This window comes from Ambystoma mexicanum, chromosome 3q (assembly GCF_040938575.1).
Source record: "Ambystoma mexicanum isolate Mex_15411 chromosome 3q, UKY_AmexF1_1, whole genome shotgun sequence".
NCBI classification, from domain to species: domain Eukaryota; kingdom Metazoa; phylum Chordata; class Amphibia; order Caudata; family Ambystomatidae; genus Ambystoma; species Ambystoma mexicanum.
The window spans coordinates 1,200,342,601-1,200,368,590 of NC_090926.1; the positions used below are offsets into that span (position 1 = coordinate 1,200,342,601).

Sequence of the window (25,990 nt, forward strand, 5' to 3'; positions counted from 1 at the left end):
CACACTGACATATGTGAATGAATGTGAGGAAAAGTATGTGGGACTGTTACCTACCCCATGCAAACCAAAGGACATCTGGGCACCGCTCAGGAAGTACCTAACCGAAAATTCCTCGGATTCAGAAAGCTCTGATGATAACAGTGCGAACGAACTTTAAGGTGTCTTAACCCTGTGTGGTGCCCTACTTCTTCCCATATATACTCTTATAAATGTACGCCCAGGCCATTAACTGTTAAAATTACGATGCCAATTGGTAACAATTGATACGGATTTGGATGAATATAACATAGTTGTAAAGTATATATGTAATTCGTGATGTGACAGCTGTGATGTGCAACAAAAATAAAGTTTTAAAAAAAAAAAAAAAAGCGATTGGAACAATCTTCCCATAAATGCTGGGCAATCAAAGCCAGTAGGGTACTGGGATCCCCATGGAGATGCTGCAACTAAAGAGCTTGCATCCTTGGCCAAGCAAAAAGGATTGAAGGGAGGGTAGACGGTCGACCCAATTCAGCTCTTAACACCTCCACAGGTACCGTGTTGGGAACACCCAGCAAAAGAGAGAAGGAGCTTCCCCTCCAGTCACGCCACATGGCAGGTGGACAGTGCCTCAAGGCCATAGAGAGCACCTGGAATAATGTGGGTATGATAGATAGACATAAGACCCTCTACATTGGCGCCACCCTTCTTGGTCACAAACCTTTTTATAGCTGGCCACTATTTCAAAATGTTAGGGATAATAATCTTGCCATAGAAAGTAAACGTAGGGCGAGATTTAAATGGAACACCCAGATAATTATAACTATTGACCACCTCCAGGGGTCACGTTTCTAAATTCAAAGATCATATTATTTTCAAAGCACTTACTTTGATGCACAAAGCATTATATGGTGCAGGACCAGATTACCTTCACATGAAAGGTTTTGGCCATTCATTTCATGTCCAGACTTCAAAACTGTGGAACACCTTCCCTATAATAATGCACTAAAGAGGATTTGTTTAACTTCTTTAGATGTCTGAAAGCTCTTCTGCTCTAGTACTCTTCTCTGGTTAGCTTACTTGACTGCCATTAGTTTGGACAGCTTTCTGATACCTAAGGGTTGTTATATGCTCTACAAATGAGAACTAGATGGACCAAATGGAAGGGCTAAGCATATATACTCCGAGGTAAGGCACAGAGAACACATCTAATCTATATATTCTTAATGGGCTCCAAATAAACCCACCCAACTACATAGGGTTATTCAGTGGTGTGGGGGTGGCTCTCCACTCTTGGCCTATCTTGGTGTCAAAAACGCTTACAGGGCTTTTATGGCAGGCACCAGCCGACAGTTCCCGGGGAAAGAGGGGAGAAAAGATGCATTTTTAATTTTGAAGGATTTATAACATGCACACAACGGACAGAATCGAACCCTGCCGCATGTGGAACTTTAACTAGCACCGGTCGAGAATCAGTCGGTTAGGTATAACCAACTGCAACAATTGCCACAAAGGTGACAAAGTGCGTAAGGCCTATTTAAATAGGTAAGTCTTTAGGCCTGCTCTAAAGGTCAGTAATGCGTTTTCCCTTCGTAATTTCAACGGCAGGCTGTCCATAGTCTGGGGCCAACATCCTCTTTTTTTTTTAAACAATGTATTTTTTTTTTTCAGTCATAACATAACCATCACACCCAACAGTTTCAGTTTGCGCTTCTTGGCATCTTTTATTACCGTCTTCCTTTCCCCCACCCCTTTAACTCGAGCTTCCACCTCAGGTTTATGGAATTCTTCTCTCTTGGGGTTAGTCGCTTTCGCCGTTTTCGGATGTATCCTCTTCACTGGGACTGGCCTCGGAGGATCCCGGCAATGTGGCTATCAATTGTCTCCATGCTATCAGAGCTCCCACTTCCTTCTCCTCCCCTCTGCTGGCTGCCTCGTACCATGCCGCCGTCTCAGCCCACTTCAGTAAATCGTTCCACCATACCTCTAATCTGGGTCTATGGTCTGCTTTCCAGCTCATGGCTATTCACCTTTTGGCCAGAATATAGGCCAGGTCCTTGAGTTTGCACACGTGTTTCAGGTTGCGTGGCCTCGTAAATCCCCCCCCCCCCCATCGTACATGCCCACGCGGAGTCCACCTCTAGCTTTATTCCCTTTTCAGATAGTCGTAGCTGAACTTCTCCCCAGAATTTTCCAACCTCTGGGCACGTCCAGAACATATGGATCATCCTGGCCTCCACATCCCCACATTTTGGGCATTTTTGTGTTGCTGTTCCTCCAAATCTGGCAATCTTTCGGGGGGTCATGTACGCCCTGTGGGTGACGTACAGCTGGATCTGCTGCAGCCTGGCATTTCTAGACACCTTTTTATGATATTTCTGAGCTCTTTCCCACTGCCCGTCTTGCATGCGTTTACCCACTTCCTCCTCCCAGTCCGCCTCAATTGGAGCAGCTCCTTACCCACTCTGGACATCACCAATTTGTAAATCCGGGATATTTCATGCCCTCCCTCCGAGATGTCATACATCCCTTCTATGGCAGTGTCCGGTTGTTCTGCCAGTGCTATTTCGGATCACCTTTCCTTCACCTTTTGGACTATTCTAGTATATGTAATATACTGCCCCGTATGTACCCGTTTCTTCCACTATCGTTTGGAAGTCCAGTGCCTCCCCCTCTTTCCATATATCTCCCAGGGTCGCCAGGCCTACCGGCTCCCAGTGTTTACGGATCCCTTTCCTCAGCTGCTCATCCGCCCCACAGAGCGCTACTAGTGGTGCCTGCGGGGAGCATGGGGCCGGGTTTCCCATAGCGCGACACGCTTTGTGCCATGTCTTCCAGCCCAATTCCAGCAATCTCGATCGCCCCTGCAACTCTGTTGGGTAGCCATATTAGCTCCTTTAAGAAGTATGGGTCACATTCGCCCCTCAGCAATCTAAATTTTGCTGTCTCATCTTCCGATAGCCACCTAGCGACATATTATAGCTGCACTGCCAGGTGGTACATTTCAAAATTCGGTAGGTTAATACCCCCTCTGTCGTACGTATTCTGTAGCTTCGATAGGGCCACTCTGTTTCTGAGTTGTGGCACAGAAAGCCTCTGCATAAGCTTTGGAGTTTAGTAAAGAAGCGTTTGGGCAACATGTATGGGATATTTGCAAAGAAGTATAGGAGCCTAGGCAGGACCACCATCTTGAGCAAGGCCGCCCTCCCCACCATGGATAGGGGAGCTTTGCTCAGAACCCCATGCTGTACTTAATGCCTTCCACTGCCCTCTCCGTGTTGTTTTTGTGCTCATCTGCAACCGTATGGTATATGTTAAGCCCCAGGTATCTGAATGTTCTGGTATGCCAAGCTATCTGCAGTATGGGTAAGTTCTCCTGTGGGACACCTCTGTACCTCCCCAAGGGGAACATGCTTGATTTTTTGGGGTTCACCGCTATTCCTGAAAGAGTCGCGTAGCGCTCCATCACCTCCAAGATATATTGTAGATTTTCCTCTGGGTACCGCAGGTATAGCAGCATGTCATCCGCATACAATCATATCAAGTGTGTACCCCCCATAAACCACTATTTCTTCATACTGTTGTCTTAGGCAGATTGATAATGGTTCTAATGCAAGGATGTATAGCATCGGGGACCAGGGGCAGCCCTGACTCGTGCCTCTGCTTAGTTGCCATTTGTCTGAAATAATCGCTCCCGTTTTTACCCTGGCTATCGGGGAGCTATACACCATCTTCACCCACCGCAGGTACCCTGGTCCCATTCCATATTCTTTCAAGCCGCCATCATCCAGGGCCACCTCACAGAGTCGAAGGCTTTTACTGCGTCTAAGACTATTGCCATTTCACTTGGGTCGCTCTCTACCTGTTCCATGATATGGTGGAGCCTCCTGTGGTTATCAGATTTGCTTCTTCCTGGGACATATCCGGTTTGGTCGGGGTGTACGAGTTTGGTTATTACCCTCTTCAGTCTGTTCACCAACACGGCCATAAGAATGCAAGAATTTTGCATGGATAGGGGTCTGTACGATCCACATTCTGTGCTTGGCTTGTCAGGTTTGAAAAGCAGAATAATTACCGCCTCCCTCAGAGATTCTGACAGTCTCTTTTTCAAAGGCCTCATTTAGCATTGCCAACAACGGGGGAAGCACTTCTTGTTTATATGTCTTATAAAATTCGCTGGGGAGCCCGTCTGTCCCGGGTCTTTGCTAGTGGGCAGATGTGTTACCACTGTATCCAACTCTTCTAATGTAATTAGGGACCTCCAGGTTCGTTCTACCTGTCTTCCGCATTCAATTTAGGCAATCCTAGGTCTTCTATTGTATCCTGAATCTCCTGCTCTGCAATTTCACTTGTGTCTTCATATAGGCGTTTATAGAATCTAAGGAATCCCTCATTCACGCTCTCTTGGGTGTTCCAGACCTGGCCTGCTTCTCCCATTATCTCCCTAATTGCTGATCTCGGTGTCTCATTCTTATACAACCACACCAGTAGCCTCCCTGGTTTATCTCCCTCTGCATGTTGCCTTTCAACATATTTTTGGTAATTCAGGTTGCATAGCCTCTCCCAGAGCCCACCACAAGCCTGTTGTAATAGACTTGCCTGTTTGGCATCCTCCTGCAAGGTGCCACCCCTTTTCATAATTGCTTCTAGTTGCTTTTCTGTCTCTTGTAGCTCTTGCTCTATACCCCTTTGGAGCCCTCTAGATTTAGATATGGCCACGCCTATTACTACCACCTTAAAGGCCTCCCATAGGGTTCCCTCCGACTCCACGCCTCCTGTATTATTTTCAAAGTACCCAATTATCTTCTCCCTTAGGTCCACCCGGAATACGGTAATGCCTCAGCTCTGAGCCTCCATGCCGGGATCCTGGCTTTGGGGGGGCTGGTGCTGCCACGTCAGGGTAAGGGTGGGGTGATCCGATAATATTCTCGCCTTATATTCTGAGCCTGTCATTTCCCCAATGAGTTCCGGAGTGGTGAACATATAATTGTAACGCTCACATGGTATCCACGGGGACGTCACCCAGCCTGCTCTGACCTCTTTCGACCTCGGACCCTTCCCTGGAGGCTATTCCACCGGAGACTGGGCCTGAAACACAGGATTGGTAGAGTTTAACTCCCTATTGTCTCTGTGTGCTTGAACCCCTTCTTCCCCAGAGTCCACCCCTTCCCTTTGATCCACAGCTCACCTTGTTTTCTTGGATAGTGTGCTCTCTGTCCTGCTTTCAGCGCAGGGGCGCGTTGATTGATGCCAGTGAAGTAACTAGGCAGCAACGAGGCCGCAAGAGTCCGACAGATAAGTATAATGAGTCTTTTGAACAGTTCCCCAACTTCATTCCTTTCTTTCCTTAGATGATGGCCGGCGTCCGGGGATGGCGGCGTGCTGCTGAGATGAGTAGTGCTGAAGGCGAGAGCGCGATGCGTGATGCAACCCTTCACTGAACTGAGTTCTCTTTCTGTGTCTTTTAGGTGGCGCAACGTTTTCAGCGTGGATGCCGGTTATGAAGATCAAATGCGGTGGGTAAGCGCGGTATGCAGCGCCTCTAGGTGTGTCCACGCTAACCTGCAGTGTCTTTTCCCTCTTGCATATGAATGAGAAGTTCCGGAGACAGAGTTCCCCCAGAGCGGCGGGGATTCAGGTAAGCGTTTGAAGCTCGTACAGTATTTAAAAATAAGCGAAGATTTGCAGAATGCTTACTAATGCCTTTTTTCTGTTTTCCCTTAGGAACCGGCGTGCCGGGATGGGAATGACACCACCGAAGATGCCCGCAGAACAGAAGGAGCGATGAAGGATGGGCAGAAGCGCCGCAAGGAAAGGCTGTTCCTAACGGTGTTCTTGCAGGTGCTGAGCACAGAAGAAAGATGCAGGCCTACTGGAGACCGATCCGAACACGGTGAATGTCACGCCGCAGGTGCAGAAAACGCAAAGCATGTTTCTCAGCTTGGGTGTGGCTTAAATAGTCTCTGGGTATCCCTGGTGTCTCTGGGCTGAACCACACCCAAAAGACTAGACCGCACATGCAGTTCTGGGAACCGAAATATGTGGGGCATCCATCTTGTCCCCATCAATGCACTACAAGTCCAATCCTCAATGTTATCCTATGGGAGTGAGTGAGTCTGGTGCCACAAGTGCCAAGTCTGACTCCAAGTGGGTCTTGGAGGGATGGAGAGGCTCTTGAGGGCCATGTAGGTGATCGTGGCCTGGCTCCAGCCCGACATCTTGGAGGGCTGTGGACATGAGTGGCAGGAATCATGACAATAATCCAGTCTCGTGTACAGGTTATGAGGGGCGGCATAATGGGAGTATTGCCCATCATTCTGGTGTTGCAGCCTCCATATATCCTCCAGCCCAAAGTCTCTCAGCAGGGCTTGTAGCGTTTTCGCTGCAGGGGTGTGCTTGTTGAGTTTCGTGTCTGATCTGTCCATTTTGGGGTTCAGAGTGCTGTTGAAGTCCCTTCCCCATATTACCGCACGTCCTATGTGGGGGCTGATTTTGCTATATAGTGTCTTGAAATAGGACACTATCTTGGTTAGGGGCGTATGCATTTATGATACACAATTCTCTGTTCGCTAACAGTCCCCGAATCACTACCATCCTCCCGTCTGGCTCGACCGTGGCCTGTAGCACCTGGAAGGCACATGTGGCACCACCCATATGATTATCCCCCTGGCATATGCCGAGTACGTTGCTCCTGTGGTGGTCCCTCACCACTTTTTTTGAACCATCTCTTGTTTCTCTTTAGTAAGGTGGGTTTCTTGCAACAGGGCTATGTCCACTTTTTGCCGTCTCCGGTACATCATTACCTTATTTCTCTTCAGATAGCAGTTGAGTCCTCTGACGTTCCAGGTTATTATTCTAAGGTCTCCCATGATCATCCTTGTCCCATCCCCATCCGTACCTCATCCTGTTGCGCGTTTGGGTGTCAGCTCGTACCCCATAATACCCCACTACAAACTCCACAACTTTTCCCCCTCCACCCGCCCAACCCTTCCCCAACTGTCCCTCCCTCTTCCCCTTACCCCAATCACAAACTGATGCCCAGCTCCATCCCTGGATCTCAGGCTATCCCGCATCTTGCTCCGTTCTTGGCTACTGCCGATACCAGGTGCACAGTGGGGGGTTATCGCCCTACTGGCGATCCAAATACTGTAATTATTGGGGTAGGTCGTGCTCCGACTGTGATGCTCCCAGTAAGCAATGGCTCATTGTGTGTTGAACATACTTAAACAGTTAAGCCAATATATTCCAGTCCATACAAGTCCTCATATTGAAAAGGAATTTTCCTTTTAAAAAAAACCTTAATGCCCTCCCATTATTGGCGGGCCCTGTGACTACATTACATTCCCCGCTACTATGCCATTTGGGGCCAGAGTTACTGGTATAGCGTTGGTTCACTTATCCCGTTTCTCTCGGCCCAGATCCTTCTCGTCGTCTGGGCAGCCTTGGGTGTTCAGCCAGTTTGTCGCCTCCTCCGGGTCATCGAAAAAGTATGCTTTGCCCTTATGTAAAATCTTCAGCTTTGCGGGATATAGCAGCATGCATTTGAATCCCGCTGCCCTCAGTCGCCTCTTAACTGCCACATAACTGCACCAACATGGTGTAGTCTGGGTACACTGAGACCGTCACTGTTGCTCGGGCTATAGTACCGCCTTTGTGAAAGAATTCCAGGATCTTTTCCCTGTCTCTATAGTTTCAAATCTTGGCAATGATTGCCCGTGGGGGTGGGGGGCTCCCGGCTATGGTCTCATCGTCGGGGCTCTGTGCATACGTTCTACCGCAAACCCTTCTGAAAGCTTGCCCGCCCCAATTTCCTGGATCAGCATATTTTCGACGTAGGCAGTGGGGTCTGGTCCTTCACCTTCTGTCAGTCCCACCACGCGGATGTTGTTGCATCTCGCGCGTCTTTCTGCCGCTTCTGCTCGGTCTTCCAGGTTGCGTACTTGTTGTTTCGGTATGTGGACCTCCTCTGCGTTGGTGGTGCTGACTTTGTTGTTCTTCACCGAGCTCTCGAGGGTACTTGTGCGCTCTGCCAGCTTCCTGACGTCTTGTCGTAGCAGGTTGACATCCACGCCCAGCGCATCAATCTTGAATTCCAGTGCCGCTCCGAGATCCGCTATTGTGGTGGTCCACGCGGATTCATCTCTGTGATGGCCTGCAGGATCAGCTGGTCCCCCCTCTGCCAGGCCGACGTGTCCTGCGGGTCGGGTTTTGCTTGTGCTGTTGTGGTCGGGGATAGTGTTGGTTTGGTGCAGAGGTCCATCGTTGGTTGCTTGACCTTGGTCTTGCCGCTTTTCTGCGCCATGATCTCTGCTGGCTTGTCCCTTTGGAACTTGTGTTCTTATAACACTGCTGTTCTTCTGGTGGGCTGTAAGCACCCTGTTGCTGCTGTTCGAGGCTTCCAGTGGGGCGGTTGCTGGATACTTGTCCTCCGGGGGGAGGGGTTTCTCCGTGTGTGGCGGTCTGCCTTATTATTCAGGCTTTCTGACCGGTACTGCCTTTCACGGGGTCCAGTGGAGGTTCCCTGCTGCTTTTCAGTTGGTTCTGTGCCGTTTATAGCAGCGGTCTCCGGGCATCTCTGCGGCGCTTTCCCAGAATGGGGCGGTCCGTTACTTGCTTCCAATTACACAGGGTTGCATTGTATTGCTTTCGCCGTCTCGGCGCCCTCCACCTTAGAGCCTCCTCCTCCTAGTGCCATCAGGGTTGCCCCTTTATGCTTAGTCAGCGCCACAAGAGCCTCCCTGTCACCCACTGTGCTGTCTCAGTCTTGGAGTGCAGTCCACCTCCATGTGCGCTGTTTTGATCTTAGTTTATTAATGTGCAGCCCCTTTGCCCCTCAGGGGGCAGTTCAGTGACTCTTGTGACCCGCCTACGGGTGCTATGTTGCTGTGAGTGGGTTGCTCTTGCTTGTTGGTGGTCTTCAGTGCAGCGGACGTGAATCGCCTTAGCGTCACTGTGGGCTCTCCATCTGGAACACCATCTATTTCCCCTTTATTTATTGGCTGTGGGCCTCCTTGCCAAGGCTGAACATGTCCGTGGTCATGTAGGATGTTCGGTGCGCTCACCGTAGATATGTCCGCTGACCTGGGTCGTGTGTCTGATCTGAGGATCGGGGCTCTCGCTTCTCAGACTCACATTGGCCCTTGTGTTTGGCCCGTGCTTCTCGTATGCCGCGATTTCCCAGCCTGTGCTCGCTTCGGGTGTTACAGAGAGAGAGAGTGTGAGTGTGAGTGTGAGTGTGAGTGTGAGTGTGAGTGTGTGTGTGTGTGTGTGTCCCTGCACTCACGGGCCATAATGCCCATGGTGTGTTCCGTGGCCTTGGGCCGGGGCTCAGGCTGTTTGTGCGCGACGGGGGAGGGGGGCCTGACCTAGCTGTGGCCTATAGCGTCTTTGACCATCTGACCGGGGGCCCCCTCTCTCATCCGCTCCTCACCTTCTGCTGCTGGGTTGCATTTTTGTCCGGCGGCCGTCCGTGTGTTCCTCCGCCTGCTGTCTTCGAGGAGGGGGGCCAGTCCACAACGCATGTGTGCGCGCGCGGTCCCTGCTCTCCGTGTCTTCCGCTGGGGCACTGGCCGTGGCCCCTCTAATGCAGACTTCGCTCTGGCGCCTGCATCCTTGGTGGCACTCCCTTTGTTCTGCCAGAGCTGCCAGCACTTCACCTAGCTGCTCCAACGTTCCCGCCGGGGGTGCGCCGTCGCAGCTGGTCCCGGCTGCACAGCATCTGTGGGCACTACAGGCTGCCCGGCTCCGTCGTCCTCTCGGAGCTCTGCTGCGCGGTGATCTCCCCTTTACTTTATGTAAAAAGTGGCTTTACGCATATTTTATTTGCTAATCAGTCTTCGGATCACGAGAGCGCTTGGAGCCTGCGACCGCTCTACATGGCTGTAAGCCACGCCCCCGTATTGTAAAGTTATCTTACATAACTTCAGCCATTGTGCAGGCATCTTGGCAAATAGCCCTCAAAAGAAAAGGTGAGGGGAATCTAGCATTGCGGAGCGGCAGGCACGAGTTCTTACATTTCGATGGGTGCAGGCCGATAGCATCCAATTCCAGTGTGCCATTATGTTTCTAGGTAGTACTGGTCGGTGGCACTTGGCAGGTCTATATAGTTTGAGAACCCCAGAAGTTAGTCTGCTCAAATAGCTTCCAGTGCAGGTAAATCAGGTGGTCTGGAACATGAAGTTTTGTAAGTGTGGTAGGAAGTACACTTGTCGTGAAGGCATGCAGAGAGCTCTTCACGGCTCTGCTGGTGCAGGAGAGAGGTGCTAGCAGATGTTGGCTCTACAATGTTTAGGTATACCAGTGTATGTGGAGTAAGGTGGGAATAAGTGGCAAGTAGGTCAGTGGAAGACTGAACCTACACTTGTGGTATTTATCAGGCCAGAGAGAACTGGAGAGGTAAGCATCCTCGGGACTCAGTTTACAGTTTTAGAGAAAATTACTGGTAAAGGGATGAACATCTTGGGATTTAAAAGATTTACTTTCAGCTTCTGAGAAAGTGTCACCAAAAAAATTGCATGGACAAAGCAAGTGACATGCAACTCTTCTACCCAAACATGCAGCAAATATCAGCATCTCAAAACACACTAAGAATCGATGTAAAAAGGAAAGGGGGATTTTAACCCAAAAAATAAGAGATCCATCTGTAGTCCTCTAAACTGGTACAGGGACTAAATGGAGTGTAGGTGAGACAGACAGAGATTTACCTTAAATTTCTTGCCATCTTCATCAGTTTTGTAATCAATAACCACCTTATGGTTTTCATCAAGGATTAGTTTCGGTGCTTCCAGAGCTGCACAAAACGAAAAGAAAGATTTCAAGAAAGGCTGGAAGCAACTCAACATCTACTTTCAAGAACTCATATGACCCTGCTATTTTATAATGAAGGAATCACTTAAGTGTTAAGCTGCATTGGCGGCTTTGTCCATAATGGCTGAATGTGCCACCCACTGGCACCCTCGTCCATTACGGAGAAGCCAGCTCAGTGTAAAGCAGCTGAGGGAGCGCTCCTGGGCTTGCTTGAACTATCACAGGGAAACACTGTAGTACTGTTCCCCAGTCGAAAGGGTCAATGAGCCAGGCAAGGCCAGGGAAGTTTTGCTTCCTCTGCCTTGCATAGCCTATTGGGAATGCTGGCTGACAGGCACATGTGCAGGAGCCAGGAAGCCTCGTGTTTGTGCTATACAGGAGCTGGGGTGCTGGGTGGAAACTTCAGGACCGGGGCAGACGGTAAGTCAATGTAAATACGAGTATTCTTGTGTTGAGTGTAATGAGCGAGTGTATGATGGGTGTGCGTGTGAATGAGCGAGTATATGCTGCTTGCGAATGTGTGTTGTGCGTGGGTGTTTGTTCTGGGGAGCTGATTTTGGCGAGGGGGTTGTAAAACAATGTCCTTTTTAAAAAGCCTATGTTGCACAACCCTCATCCCCACCGCCCAAAAGCAAAAAGCAAAAGCACCGCCCAAAAGCAACTCCCTTTCCGAGGCGCTTGGCGGGTGGGGGGGCATAGAGTGGTAGACAAGGTTTTTGTTGAACTGGGCTCTTTTGAATTCATGATGTAGTCCTTGTTCAGATGCATTTCTAGAATCTGGCCTGAGCTCTGAGAGGATAGTGTAAGGAAGGCATGGTATCAAAGCAAGACAGAAACAAGTGATCACAGATCAAGGGCATTTATTAAACTGTAAAAATGGGTGAGAAACCTCTAATCTAAACCCAAATCTAAAAGATGGGAGCAAGCTACAACCATCTAATAATAATACAGTCCCAGTGGAGTCTAGTAAAATAAAAAAGGGTCTACTAGGAAAAACCTATTGCCCGTCCTTAACTGTAAATACAAAATAGTGTAGGATAATGTTCACAAAAAGGATAGGTCAGGATGTTGTAGCCGGGGTCTCCCTTCCCCAAGTTTGAAGCATGGGACAAGGTGGGACCCTTGAGCACAGCACACTTCTGGGGCTTCTCCAGCCCGAGTTTACAGTTCCTTTTTCTCCGTTCAGGGCCTTCTGGGCCCAAGTGTCTATGTGCAAAGTCCAGGAGGGTCTGATGCATCATAAACAACAAACAAAAGTTGCTTCTGTCCTTCACGTCAGGCATTTACTCTTCACCCGAGGATCCCACTCAGCTGGGCTCCAATCCCTTTCACAACATCAGTCTCCCACCAACAACCCATTGTGGACATTCGCGTTTGTCACCACAATACAGTTCACTTGGCTTTTCAATTCACCACGTGTCAAAAACTTTAGATTGTACAAGGGGTTTTGACTCGACCCTTGTATAACCACTTTGACCCCTCTCACTGGCCTCCCTTGGGGCCTCTTGGTTCAACATATCCTCCATCTTCCAGAGCGGGGTATTCGTTAAGAGTCTTTCGAATGAGCGCCCACGCAGCACCGGACCACTCAAACCCGAATACCTTGGTTGGTCACAAAAGACCTTTGTTTATTATCTTCTTTCCTTTAAGTAAACGTTGCCACTGCAACATTGGGCTTTACACAGTCCGGTCTACTATCAGTTTCTTCCGGCTCGGTGCTAAACTCATTGGCTTTTCTTCCGCTGGAAGTCAAGGACGGTACCACAGCGGCAAGCTCTTTTCCCCGCCCTGGCTATCAGTGCGGGAGGGCCCCATGTATTGTTGACATCTGCCACACCAATCGCCAGCTGCAATTCCAGGTCTTACTGTGAAGGCTATGCGGGTCTGGGTTGGCAAGGGTAAATGTCAGGTAAACGGCTCTGGCGTTAGTCTGTTGTCTTTCATGGTGCGAGAAGGTGTTTGTGTAGGAAAAGGGGGGGCAGGACGATAGCACCTTTGAATATCCTATGGGGTAGGATGGGGGAAAAGTGTTATAAGGAAGGGGGTACTGCTTCTCACCCGGTGTCCCACTTCCACTCCCCAGAGACCACCCCCACCCAGCTGATCCTCCCGCGCTGGCCCACCCCCTGGAAATGTATCCAATAGCGATGGCCGTATCTGGCCACCAGGATGACAGATCCCCAGGGACTAGCGGGTGAGACACCTTCAGGTTTCTCACAATAGCCAAAACCCAATCATTCTACGCGGATGAGCAGTTAAGGCTTAGTCTCAGGAGTGTTTGTGTGTGGTCAGGAGCCCTCAATGAACCCATACAGCATGGCACACAATAATTCAATTTAGACAGTCAAGTATAGAAATACAGTTATTATATGCCTAACAGGTAATATGATAGTGTATTTATATAGCGCCTATACACAATGTGTTTCAAAGCGCTTCAAGGCAAGGAAGGGAACAAGGGAAAATACAACGACATTCTTACAGGCCATGAACAGTAAGGATGTGAAATTAACTATCGTACTCTGCCTGACGACACTTCAGATAGTGAAAGTGCTAAGACATAGATAAGGAAGGGAGGGGGAGAGTGGGAAGGAAATGGAAAGAGACAGGCGACTACCGTACTAGGCCTGACGACATTTCTGGTAGAGCCGGAGGAAAAGAAAAGGTGAGGGGGGTGGGGTGCAGAAAGGGAGGGGAGGAACAAAACAAGTGACTATCATGCTAGGCATGACAACGTTTCAGATAGTGCTGGAGGGAGGGGGGCAACAGTAAGTGGTTAGGGGAGCGACAGACGAGATTGCTATCATAGTAGGTCCAGGGACAATTCTGATAGAGTAAGTGCATAGAAGAAAGTAAGGGGAGGAGATAGGAAAGGGGAGAGGGGAGGGGAGGAAAGAACAGAGAGTAAGCAGTCAAAAAGAGTGGAGAAGCAAGAGAGGAGAGCGAATACAATTGCAGAAGTCAGTAGCAACATATAATGTTGCAAGCCAGGATACAAGATGAAGATGGAACAGCACGATTCAGGGCCACCATGAGTACAAGATGCAAAGGAAGTCCAGCATAGAGTTAAGAAAGGGTGACGCACCGTGAATCAATGAAGTCCATAAAAGTAAAATCCAGCATTGGCCACAAGACGGTGAAACCAGAATATATCAGGACAGACTCCTGTGTGCAGGAAGGGGGTGGGGGTGCACAAGGGAACAACACGGGGGGACCAGAGAGGGTGGAGATGGCCTGTTGGGACAGAGGGTGTAAACACATGTTGGTGCATGCTTATATTATCGCACAACACCCCATGATACAAATATATACAGTCACCATAGGTTCAAATATACATCAATTTATAAAAAGCAAAGAAGGTAAGTATTTTAGATGCAGTAAATGATGGAACCAGGTCACAAGACAGTTTGTTCCCATGAGAGATGCACAGAAGTTGCAGGTTTGAGGATCCTTCCAGCTGAATGGAAAAGCCAAAGCAAGACAACCCTTTTCAGAGAAGAATGCAGAATCCACTGATACAGACCCCTTCAGGACACTTCACAGGTTGGAGGATGACGGTTCCAGTCTCCACACACAGGCGAAAACAAGCATCCTTCAAGTCATGGTCACAGCAGCTGCTCCAGGAAAGGTTCACTTGATGGTTGAAAGCTGAAATTCAGGGAGAAGGCTACTTGAAACACAAACTGGTGACCGCCAAAGCTCTGGACCTCAATTCGGAACAGCTGCGGTTCTAGCATCACTTCCAAAGACTCAGAAGGTCAGGATCCTCACGAAAGCGTTGAGACTAAATGGTCTCAGTAATCCAAGGGTTGAAGGGCCGCTCGGGGACTTCAGAGATCAGGCACAAGAGCAGAGCTTCACAGGACTGGCTACTGGACAGTATGCTGGGCTACTTTACCAGTTATATTTGGATCTTCAGCAGGCTGCTTTTTCCGGGGGATTCTTAGCTCCAACAATGATATGAAGAAATGGCTGCAGAGGTCCTCGTATCCAAAAATCGGAGCTGGAAGCAAGTCCAAGCCCACCAATGGGGAAGGAACTGCTCCATTCAAACATCCAGTAGTAGTACAATCGGGGACAACTGCTGGTTTCACATCCAGACTTTCTGGCACCAGGGATGAGTATTGGAACGAGACAGTTCGAGCCCCCTTTCTGTACATACGTACACGTACACACACACACACACACACACAGCAGCTTTCCCTGGCAGGTGGCACAAACTCAAAAGACTTTACTGAGCTGAGAAAGCAGGAAGACGGCCAAACAACAAGCGAAAATCTCATGGGGCACAAAGCCGCCTCTAGTAGCCGTACAGGATAAACGCAAATGTGCACACCAATAATAATGCAGCAAACATACAAATGTAACTGCTGCCAGTAGCTTTTCTTTAGGCACACAAGTAACCAAACATATTGTATAAAAAACTAGGGGGATCCAAAAGTATCCCTACTGCACTGCACAGGAAGGTGCTGTGTGCAATGTTAAAAAGCACAATAATTAAAAAGAGAAACAGTTTCTCAGTAATGAAGGACTGATTAAGCCGGTCAAGTGGCACAGCGAGTAGAGCGCTCGCTTTGACATCCGTGCAGAGCCTGCTAACGCAAGTTCGAATCCCGGTGGGGCCAAACTCAGACTTTCATCCTTCCGAGGTCGATAAATGAGCACCACACACCGTGGGTAATAATAAGCATCGCTCAGATACCTGAGGGTTCGTAGCGCTCTATAAGTTCCAAATTATTATTATTATCAGTCACCCCCCACCCCCAGACAATGAACAAAAGACAAGTGAAGTGAAGCTGAGGGCTTTACTTCCCTTTAAAAAGTCAGGACAGGATAAAAAGAGCAAAAAGGTGTGGGTTTCCACAGGATACCACGAAAGGAAAGTTAGCAAAAAGAAAAAGCTTACTGAATCTGTTGATACATTCAACTATGGTCGTTTTTTTTTACATTCTCAATTTCAAAATTGATATTTTCAAATGCACCAGGGCCCTAGGCTGCACCTAGAACAGTTGCCAATATGCCTGCTTTTATGAAAATGCACCTACATTTTCAGTCGATTAGTAGACCTAGTAAAAGGAAACACTGTACACAGCAAAGTACGTCCGGCATAGCTAATAATTACAATTAAATTCCAAACCTTAAAAATGCACGCAACTGAGTGTACACTTTTCTTTAGGCAACAGACATAGTAAAAAGTCCACCTCACGGCTGAATGCACTTTAACTAATGCTAATGAAACATGTATTAGATCTGAAACAGACCGAGAGCCTTTTTATTGGGAGCCGTGCTCCCTCCATGCCTCTTACTCTCTGGCCGTCCTCCATGCGTCCCCTCCCCTCACCCACTTGTGAGGCTAAAAACCTTAGTGTCATCTTAGACTCCTCTTTGTCGTCCTCACATCGCGGACTTTGCCAAAGAAGGCCTCCTTTCTGCTGCACCTCCTTGCAGGCATTTTCCCTTTCCTCACCTTCCCCCAGAAACTCAATGTCTCCAGAGTTCTGGTCCTCTCTAAGCTGGACTACTGCAACAGCTGCTTCCTCAATCTGCCTTTATCCTCCCTTCGCCCCCCCCTTCAACTAATCCAGAATAGGACTTCAAGATGTGTCCTCAAGCCCAGGCACCGCATCTCTGCAGCCCTAAAATCTCTCCACTGGCTCCTAATGGCTGCGAGGATCAGGTTAAAGACCAATGCACATCACCGGGGCCTGGGACCCTGCTACATCAACCTCTCCCTAAATGCCTCCCTGCTAGAGCCGTTCAGACTTCTAGCTCCAACTTTCTGCTGACCAGATGCTTTTCCAAGCAGAGAGTGGGGGTGGTGTGGCCGTGGGTGTAGATCTCCATCTTCAGCAGGAGCCTACCTCTGCAATGGCCTCCCTGCCCCCCCAGGCTTGAGCCAGATCGCCTTGAGTTCTGGAAACTTCTCAAAACCCGCTTTTCTCTACTTCCTTCGCTCTCCCCGCCCCTGCCAATGTCGCCTCTGCCGCATTGCCTGGCTGCCCGGTCCCTTCCGAGTCCTACAGGGAACCAAGCCCTCCTCACCAAGTCAACATCAGCACCTCGGTTTCATGTTTTCCTCACTCCCTGCATCCCCTGGCAGTTGCCCACCTTCTTAGCATTTGCCTAGCCCCATGGGCCCCCTTACTCCATCCTCTTCCTACCCCCGCGCACTGTATGTCGCCATTCTGCCCGCACTTCCCTCCCACCCAGCATTATCCCTTCTCCCCCGACGGGCACTTAACCCCCACTCCCCACCCCCTGCACTTCTTGTTACTGCACTTGCACAATCCGAATGAAAAGGCCTAGTAAGACTTATCGTTTTTCTCCCCCCCAACCAATTTTGGTCTTGTGGTGCCTTCAAACATCATTTGATGAATAGGCGCTTTACAAATGACCAATTGATTGTACAACTACTCATTTGACAAGTAACTACTAGATATTCTAGTAGTATGTAAACACTTTTAGTGAATATAGAGCTCGTTTTGGAATGATAATCTCAAAACAAGCTTTTAAGTGCATAAACATGTCCAACATACACAGTACTTACTATTCAAAGTTAAAAACTATGTGCAAGTGGGTATTTGCATGTTCGTCCTTGGTAACAGACATTAAAAATATTTCTGCCCACATGATGGAGGGAAGTAAGTATTTTACTATGTGCATTATGAATAAAAAGTGTGCAACTACTTACTTGTAAACCAGTTTAAGCGTCGGAAATTAAATTGTTGGTATGGGGAGCATATTTAGGTACCTATTGTGAAATATTTTACAGCCCTTTTTGAGATGGGGACATATCAGATCATTTGCATTTGACATAGGACTGGATTTATGGTAGGTTTAACTAGAGTTACTGACACCCACAAGACTCGTAAAAGTCAGAAAGACTTGTGCCAGCTAGCAACTGGATTCAGTATTGCTCCAGTGAACACTGCTCAAAGCTAATGTGGGGTATGTTGATTTCAGGGACCCACTTTTTTAGCATATATCAAATCGATCCTAAAAACGATTCCAATGCCTCTTACCTTAGATTGTCACATTTACACATGTCAAACTCACACATTGGAAACCGCCATGTTATGCTAGTGTTATCGGTTGATCCATCATCCTAAGTTCAAATGCCCCCGCAGCAGTAAATCATATGACCAGCCCCTCACGCTGTGCAAGTCTCATGTCAAGGTCTCCCACCCACAAACCAACCAAGGCCGATTCTGCTTAGCATCACGGACGGCAGGGTTGAGCCAATCCAGGCAGTAAAGCTGAATAAAATCAGCATTTCATCCCAGCACCCTGAATGCCACTAATCATTCGCTGACCAAGCTGCATGTGAAGATACGCAGGATCAGACTCTGTTGGTTTACGGGTGGGAGACCGCCAGGAAAATACCAAGCTTAGTGTTTGCTGCACATGGATGGGCAACATTTTTAAAATCAAGTTTTTGAGTGAACTTCCCCCACGGTTGAAAATGCACAGTCAATACAGCCCCTGGAAAACCCAGGCTCTAAACTGTCCGCTAGGGGATCCCTCGAGCTAACCGTGATCAAATTAAAAAAAACTTGTATACGCAATCCATGTGCAGCAATCACTAAGCTTGGCATTTCCTCAGCGGTCTCCCATATGCATACCAACCAAATCCAATCCTGCTTAGCTTCAAGGGCGATTAGTGGCATTCAGGGTGCTGGGATGAAACACTGATTGTATTAGGCTTTACAGACTGGTTTGCTGATGGGAGACATTGACATGAGACGTCCACTGGCCATGCGACAAAGGGTGGGGGCATCTAATAATGTCAGCTTGAGGAGCGGATCTTAAGATTTACTGCTGCAGGGGTACTTGAACTTAGGGCGATGGATCAACAGATAAGATTAGCAAACATGGCGTTTTTCAATGGCGAGCTTCGCATGTGTAAAATCCAAGGTGTGATGCACTGGAATTTTGTTTAGGATCGATATATGATACAAAATACATGCCCTATTCATTTGGACAATACAATTACTGAGAAAACTTCCCCTTTAAATGTCTTCATGTCACTATGTACCTGCCCTTCCTGTTCAGAAAAAGCATACCCTTGTCTTGACCGCCAGTGGTTGCAGCTTACCGAGGCCCTTAATTAAAGGGGTACCTGGCTATATCCCTGATCTCCCAGGCTTCAATTACATATACATAAAGAAAAATTATCATGACGAGTTCTCCATCTAGTCTGAGGTCTGGTGTTCGGATATGGTTACCTGGGTAAAGATGTCTCTGCAGGTTGTGCATGGAAGGGAGGTTGACTGGATATGTGATTTGTACACAATGTGCATTACTGCTATTTTATTTATCGTTTTTGTGAAGTCTACCTTTTGGACTTAAGACAAGGGATACACAAGATATTATCTGCTGTGTGCCGCTGGCACTGTTTAATTACCTACGAGCCAGTATCGGACAGGGGTCTAGGTTTGAATGTTATCTGCATGTACAATTTCATGGAAGGAAAGTTGCATTAAGTCCTCCACATTGTCAAGACTGATTTTCTATACACTGGCCATATGGAAAAATGTATAGAAGGCCAATCTAGTTTGGTGACGGGAAACTCTGGGAACTGTAGCAAGGAGAGTGCTAAGGCCAGCTATCAGGAGGGGTGAGCCTGGTAAGGGGGTCCTCCATGAGAACACATTGAAAAGTCAAGGGACACACTTAGACAATCCGTTATAAAAATATGTATGGGCATATGACACTATGAAAAATGACTACTAGCATGTATCACCACACAATACCAAATAAAAACATATATACAATCACTGGAGTGGGGCAAAATACATAGCCCCCTGCAAAGGAAGGCAAGTATTAGTATACGGCACTACAGGTCAACAGAGATATAGCACTAACTTTAGAAGTCCATCCTTAAAATGTATGGGGCCTTGTGCCCAAAGGTTCAGCAAAGTTACACACCGTTTTGTGGGACAGGAAAAAATTATGTAGGGTTTCTGGAGTTCAATGAAGAGTCCCAAGTTATTCTAGCTAATAAAAGTTTCCCCCAATTTCAGAATACATGTGCCAGCAAGCCATGGCAAAGCCAAACTGTTATAAGAGTTTCTAAAACTTTAAAAAGGGAGTTAGGGGGTTCAGGTAAGTAATGTCACAACTCACCCCATACTCCAATTCTGCTTAGGACTTGGCAGGACATCTGAAGAGGGTACAAGGTCGCTTTTCTCACCTTCCGCTACGGTGCTCGATGCCCAGGGGCTGTAGGTTCGAGCACTTCCCCAGTCAGCGACAAATACTGGTGCTAGGTCTTCAGGAAAGAGAAAGCAGAAGAACTCTATGGAGGACCCCTCTCAGTACAGGGCAGGATGCAGAAAAGCTGTTTTGGATGGCCACTGATGCACAGCGATGCAGGGGGATACACTTCCCAAGGCCGAACTCACCACAGAAAGGTGAAGTCTGTGGCACAGCAGCCCAAACTTTGAGATGGGCAGCCACTGGGTGATCCAGGGGCACTTCTAAAGGCTTTTCTTCGCAGGAGCTGACATTGAGAATGGATGCACTCGCCACCTCAAGGATCACAGCTCCTTAGCAGGACTGCTGAAGATCACCTACATGACAGTGCTCTTCCAAGACAGCCGCAGAAGTTGGTCACCAGTTATTCTTCCAAAAGGTCCAGTGTCTCCTTACACGACTTGCAGCTTGACAGGATACTTGGCTCCTTCAGGATCTCTAAAGAATGGTGCAGGGGTCCCCTTCTTATTCAAAAAGCAGGTAAAAACTGAAACTCACACTAGCAAATCAAAGATCTGTCCCCCAAGCACACCCTTAGCAGTGGTCCAATCAGGACCACTGGTGGCACAGCTCATGCATGCAATTCAGACACACAGAAACCAGTTTGTCGATTAGAAAAACTGTCCAAACAGTCAGCCCATGGATTAACTAGCGATGGGTGCTTTCACAGCATAAGAGAATGTGTGCCTCTAGTGTAAACCAAAATGAAAAAATGAAAAAAACTCACCAGGCACTAAAACGTCTTCTGTACCAGATTGCTGTAGGTTACAATCCTACTAAACAAACATCTGTTTGCCATTCAGCAGTCGTCCAGAAGCCTCAAGTATGCAACCAGCGTGACACCACTTGCCAGAAGTGAGTACAAAAACTCAAATGTAGATCCAAAGAATGGCTGCAGGAGGAGTCCTCTTATCCATAATCCGAGCTGAAAGCAAGTCCAAGCCCAGCAATGGGGAGAGGATCCGCACCATCAATTCTCCACTCACATTTAAGTTTGCTTATGGTGACATGCACCACTTTACAGAATGCAATGGTAAATATGTGGTCACATGTCACCCTGGGGAGAGTGCATTTCGCTTAGGCCGAGTATGTAAACTAAGGCGAGTGTCCAGCCAACCTAGTGTGAGTTTTAAATATTTGCAAGGTCTGCAGAGTAGCGACCTGCAATGTACTGGTCAACGCATGTGGTAATCATTTTACAGTCTAGATTAGCTCAATCTAGCCCCAGAACTGGTTCAAAGCTCCCCTCTGAAGTTATCTTACAACTGCTAGCCACCCCATATGAGCAACAGTCTTTCAAGACACCAGAATCAAAATACCAGTTAGGCTCATCTCTTTGCATAAAATCAGGATAAGTGAGAGGGGAAGGAGAACTTAAAACAACTGCACGGTTGATTTGAATAGAAGGGTTCTTAATTCCTTTCTATCTAATTGAGAGTGGGGTGGGCAGGAACGCTTGTTGGCAATCAGTTGATTCCTATTTTTACACATTTTTCTTTCCAAGTAAGGGATGCCTATCCTAATGGGCAAGGGCATGTGTAGCTTTTGCCTTAAAAAGGGCCACATACCTAGACAGTGGGACCAGAACAAAAATAAGATCTTGCTAAAGAACATGGTTGACATTATGACAGGTAGAGATTTCCAACAAACCTGGAAATTGGGGTCATGATTGTATCATAGTACGTTTTAATTCAGCAGACCTCAGTGGTCGGTACAAGAAGCCTCACTGTTGCGATCTGAGCGTGATCTGCAGGTCGCAGGTTCGAATCCCGGCCAACTCAGCCTTTCATCCTTCCAAGGTCAATAAATGAGTACCAATTTCAGTTGGGCGATATTGTATGTAAATATGTGCTCTGTAAAGCACTTTGGATTAAGGCGCTATATAAATAACACATCATTATACCATTAGATAGAGTCACCACCTGACCCTTCCAGGTTATGCGCTTCTTGTCATCACTAACAGTCCCTAACCCCCAGTCACCTGCTCCAGGAACGTATGCTCTTCAATGCTCTCTAGAAGCTCTCAGGTTTCCAGATCATACGCTGCAGGTCCCAGCTAATACCTGTGACCATATGCCCCAACTTGTGTGATAGCGACATGGCCTTCATGCTCCCTGAGGTGATAAGTCACTCCCTCTTGCCCCATGAATAATGTTGTAGCTCTGTAATCGCCAAATCCACTCATCCAGTGTCCCCATATCACTACAAAAGAGATATGCCCCAGATCTCCATGCTACTGAGCATATCCCCACTTACAACAAATAGAACTCCCTGCCAACCGCTAACCCTGCACCATGCCTCAATACAAGTGACTCCCTGCTGACACAAGATACATCTTAAAGCCCAAAGACACTTGACTAGAGCCCTATACTACGTGTCCCTTCCCTCTAGACACCAGGGCTACCTGCTCCACGCTCCAACACCCCGTTCACATACGCACCAGGGGAGCTCAACAACTCGGTGGGCGCCAGCAACGGCAGGGCCACGGACTCTCCATCCTCGCCCTCTTCCTCCACTTGGTCGGCCCAGCTGGGCTTCGAGCTGTAAAAGTGAGATAGGTGGTCAGATACAGAACCTACTCCTTTACCGGAGACCTCCACCCCCCCCCATCCCCGGGGGGCCTCTGCCCACACTCACTCGTAGTCGCCGGTAGGCATGGTTGCTGGACGGTCCAGGCCAAAGGACCCGTATGCTGGGACGGGCGGACGGCAGCGGAAAGGAGGAATGAGTCGGTGCGCACGCGCGAAGAAGCACAAGGCAAGAATGAAAACAGTGTAGTCTTTCTTCCTGGTCGATCGAGCACCCGAAACCGCGCGTGCGCAACTACGCTGTCAATGACAGGCGAATGCCGTTTTGGATTGGGCTACTTAAATTATAAGTGCAGCGTGTAGTCATTTTAGATCGGAAAAGACAAGCTAGTTCAAATGGGGAGCTAGAATGCCAACGTCATGTTATTTGCAAACAAAAGCGAGGCAACTAAGGGGGCCATGCTGGTAAAAGAGAAACGTGGTTTCCCCTAACATTACCGCCACGTCCCTCTCTCCCTTCCCATTAAATGTTAGGCATCATCCTCCACGACAGAAACCCCTTCTCGCTCCTTTTCTGTCAAACTCGACCCCTTGCTCCTGCTGGAGTAGACGTACTGACTATTCAAATGACCAGCAAGGGGTGGCTGGAGCATACTAATAATAATGACACAGGTTCAAATGAAATTAATTCGACACAGTGTTGGTGCCAGATAACCTTCCTTTAATGCAGGGGTGCACAACTGATTTTGACAGAGGGCCGAAAGTACCTTACATGAGGGCTATAGTGGGCCGAAAAGTAAAAGTGGGCGGGGCGGTAGGCGGGACATGTCAGGAGGCTTTTTCAACCCCCAATTTGTATTAAACACATGGAAAAAGATATGTTTTTGAGGGGTAACGATTTTTATTGCATTTCAAACTTACATTTTGTACTACACATTTTCCATTGCTATCATTTATTTTGATTTAGTTATTGTATATCGTCTGTTTAATTAAATTATATATATTTTATTGACCCTTGATTGGACATTCCGTTATTTTGGACTGCTATAGTTTGCTGTTTGGGTTACCCAAGAGGAGTATGGCCTTCGTTGAGTCAGGTTTCCTCAAAAAAGCAAAGAATGTACATCTCCTAACTGTGCCTGTTTTAGCTTTATTATTGAATTCACTCTTGGAGTGCAACACTATGCCCCATGGGCCCCTCACCCCCAACCAAACACTATGCCCCATGGGCCCCTCACCGCCAACCAAACACTATGCCCCATGGCCCCCTCACCCCCAACCAAACACTATGCCCCCTGTCCCTCACCGCCAACCAAACACTATGCCCCATGGCTCCCAACCCCAAACAAACACTATGCCCCATGGCCCCCTCACCCCCAACCAAACACTATGCCCCATGGCCCCCTCAGCCCCAACCAAACACTATGCCCCATGGCCCTCACCGCCAACCAAACACTATGCCCCATGGCCCCCTCACCCCCAACCAAACACTATGCCCCCTGTCCCTCACCGCCAACCAAACACTATGCCCCGTGGCCCCCAACCCCAACCAAACACTATGCCCCGTGGCCCCTTCACCCCCAACCAAACACTATGCCCCATGGCCCCCTCACCCCCAACCAAACACTATGCCCCAAACACACTCAAGCATGCACCCATACAGACCTGAACCCCCTACCCCCCAAATCAGCACACACACAAACATGCACCCATACAGACCCGAACCCCCCACCCCCCAAATCAGCACACATACAAACATGCACCCATACAGACCCGAACCCCCCACCCCCCAAATCAACACACATACAAACACGCACCCATACAGACCCGAACCCCCCACCCCCCAAATCAACACACATACAAACAAGCACCCATACAGATCCGAACCCCTACAAACATTCATAAACATCCGACACACACCCCCACCTCAACATACACTCAAAATACATTCAAACACAAACATTCAAACACATCCGACACACACCCCCACCCCCGCATCTCAACATACACTCAAAATACATTAAAACACAAACATTCAAACACATCCGACACATCCGACACACCCCCCCACCCCCGCATCTCAACATACACTCAAAATACATTCAAACACAAACATTCAAACACATCCGACACACCCCCCCACCCCCGCATCTCAACATACACTCAAAATACATTAAAACACAAACATTCAAACACATCCGACACACCCCCCCACTCCCGCATTTCAACATACACGCAAAATACATTAAAACACAAACATTCAAACACACAAACATAAAGCAAAACAAACTCGACACACAAACACAAACAGACCACTTACCGGAGACGTGCTGGAAGGCAGGCAGGTAAGCTGGAATCGCCCTACGGCTGGCATGGTCCAAGGCTGAAATGCCTTCCGGCATCAAGCCTTATGGGCCACGCCAGCCGTAGTGCTGCTGGCCCTCCGTTGGTGCAGCACACACGCATTACGTGGCTCGTAGGAGCGACGTGATGCGTGTGTGTGCTAGCCAATGAGGGCCAGTGTTTTCACCGGCCCGGAAGACAACAAAGACTTTCCTAATGGAGGGCGGCCGCGGGCCGCCCTCCATTAGGAAAGTCTTTGTGCCTCGCGGGCCGGTCAAAAGGGCATGGCGGGCCGCAACTGGCCCGCGGGCCGTATGTTGTGCACCCATGCTTTAATGTGACCTTAACACACTGCCCCTGCACGTGACATCATGCCCAGACGTTAACATAGGACATGGAGGAAACGGGGTGCAAGACAAAGAAACAGGACACTACATCTCTCCCCACATAAACTTTTGTTGTGTATAGTTTCAGCAATTAGTACACAACTCTGTGTTATATGTGTAACGAACTTCTACGTTTAATGGTAGGAGCCCCGGGAAGGCCAACCTCTTTCAGCAACATCTTCGTGTATGATCCGATCAACATTCTCGAATCATACACGAAGATGCCATCATGGCAACAGAATGTTATATGCATGCCTTCACTGTAAACTATCATTACATCTTCCCTCCTAATAAATTAACAAATTCAAAACACAGAAAACTACTATCATAACATTGCTGCTATGTTGTATACATATATATCTATAAATCATAACTTTAACTTTGCTTATAAAGGATACAGTATCTTCATGTCATCAGAGGTGTAACATGTTAGCTGGATCCGAATACTCAGTTTACAAATTCTCAATAATACACATAGTCTTGTTTACGGTTCCACAATCTTCTCCTGTGCCTTGGTATTGTCTGAGAATTGTCACTCCTTCCTTCCTGTGGTTTTCCTTGGGTTTTCTCTTCTTGTGTATTACCTTTACACATTATACTTGTCTCTCCAACATCATCTCTGAATATCTTGTCTTGAAATGTTTCTCCATACCAGCCTTGTTCTCCTTCATTTCTCATAATCTCCCTTTCCTTTGC

At 48.1% G+C, this 25,990-nt stretch overlaps 1 protein-coding gene across 1 annotated transcript in view; it reads right to left on the minus strand.

Annotated features, from left to right (window-relative positions):
* The window catches only part of EIF3G (eukaryotic translation initiation factor 3 subunit G), a 72,408-nt gene extending 49,522 nt beyond the window's left edge, over positions 1-22,886 (minus strand). Inside the window, exons 1-3 of the mRNA XM_069604055.1 lie at positions 22,675-22,886; positions 22,478-22,578; positions 10,683-10,768 (exon numbers count right to left, since the gene is read on the minus strand). Of these exons, the coding sequence (XP_069460156.1) occupies positions 10,683-10,768; positions 22,478-22,578; positions 22,675-22,694 (207 nt within the window). The 5' untranslated portion in view covers positions 22,695-22,886. The remainder of the gene's footprint in view (positions 1-10,682; positions 10,769-22,477; positions 22,579-22,674) is intronic.
* Between the last annotated feature and the right edge of the window lie 3,104 nt (positions 22,887-25,990).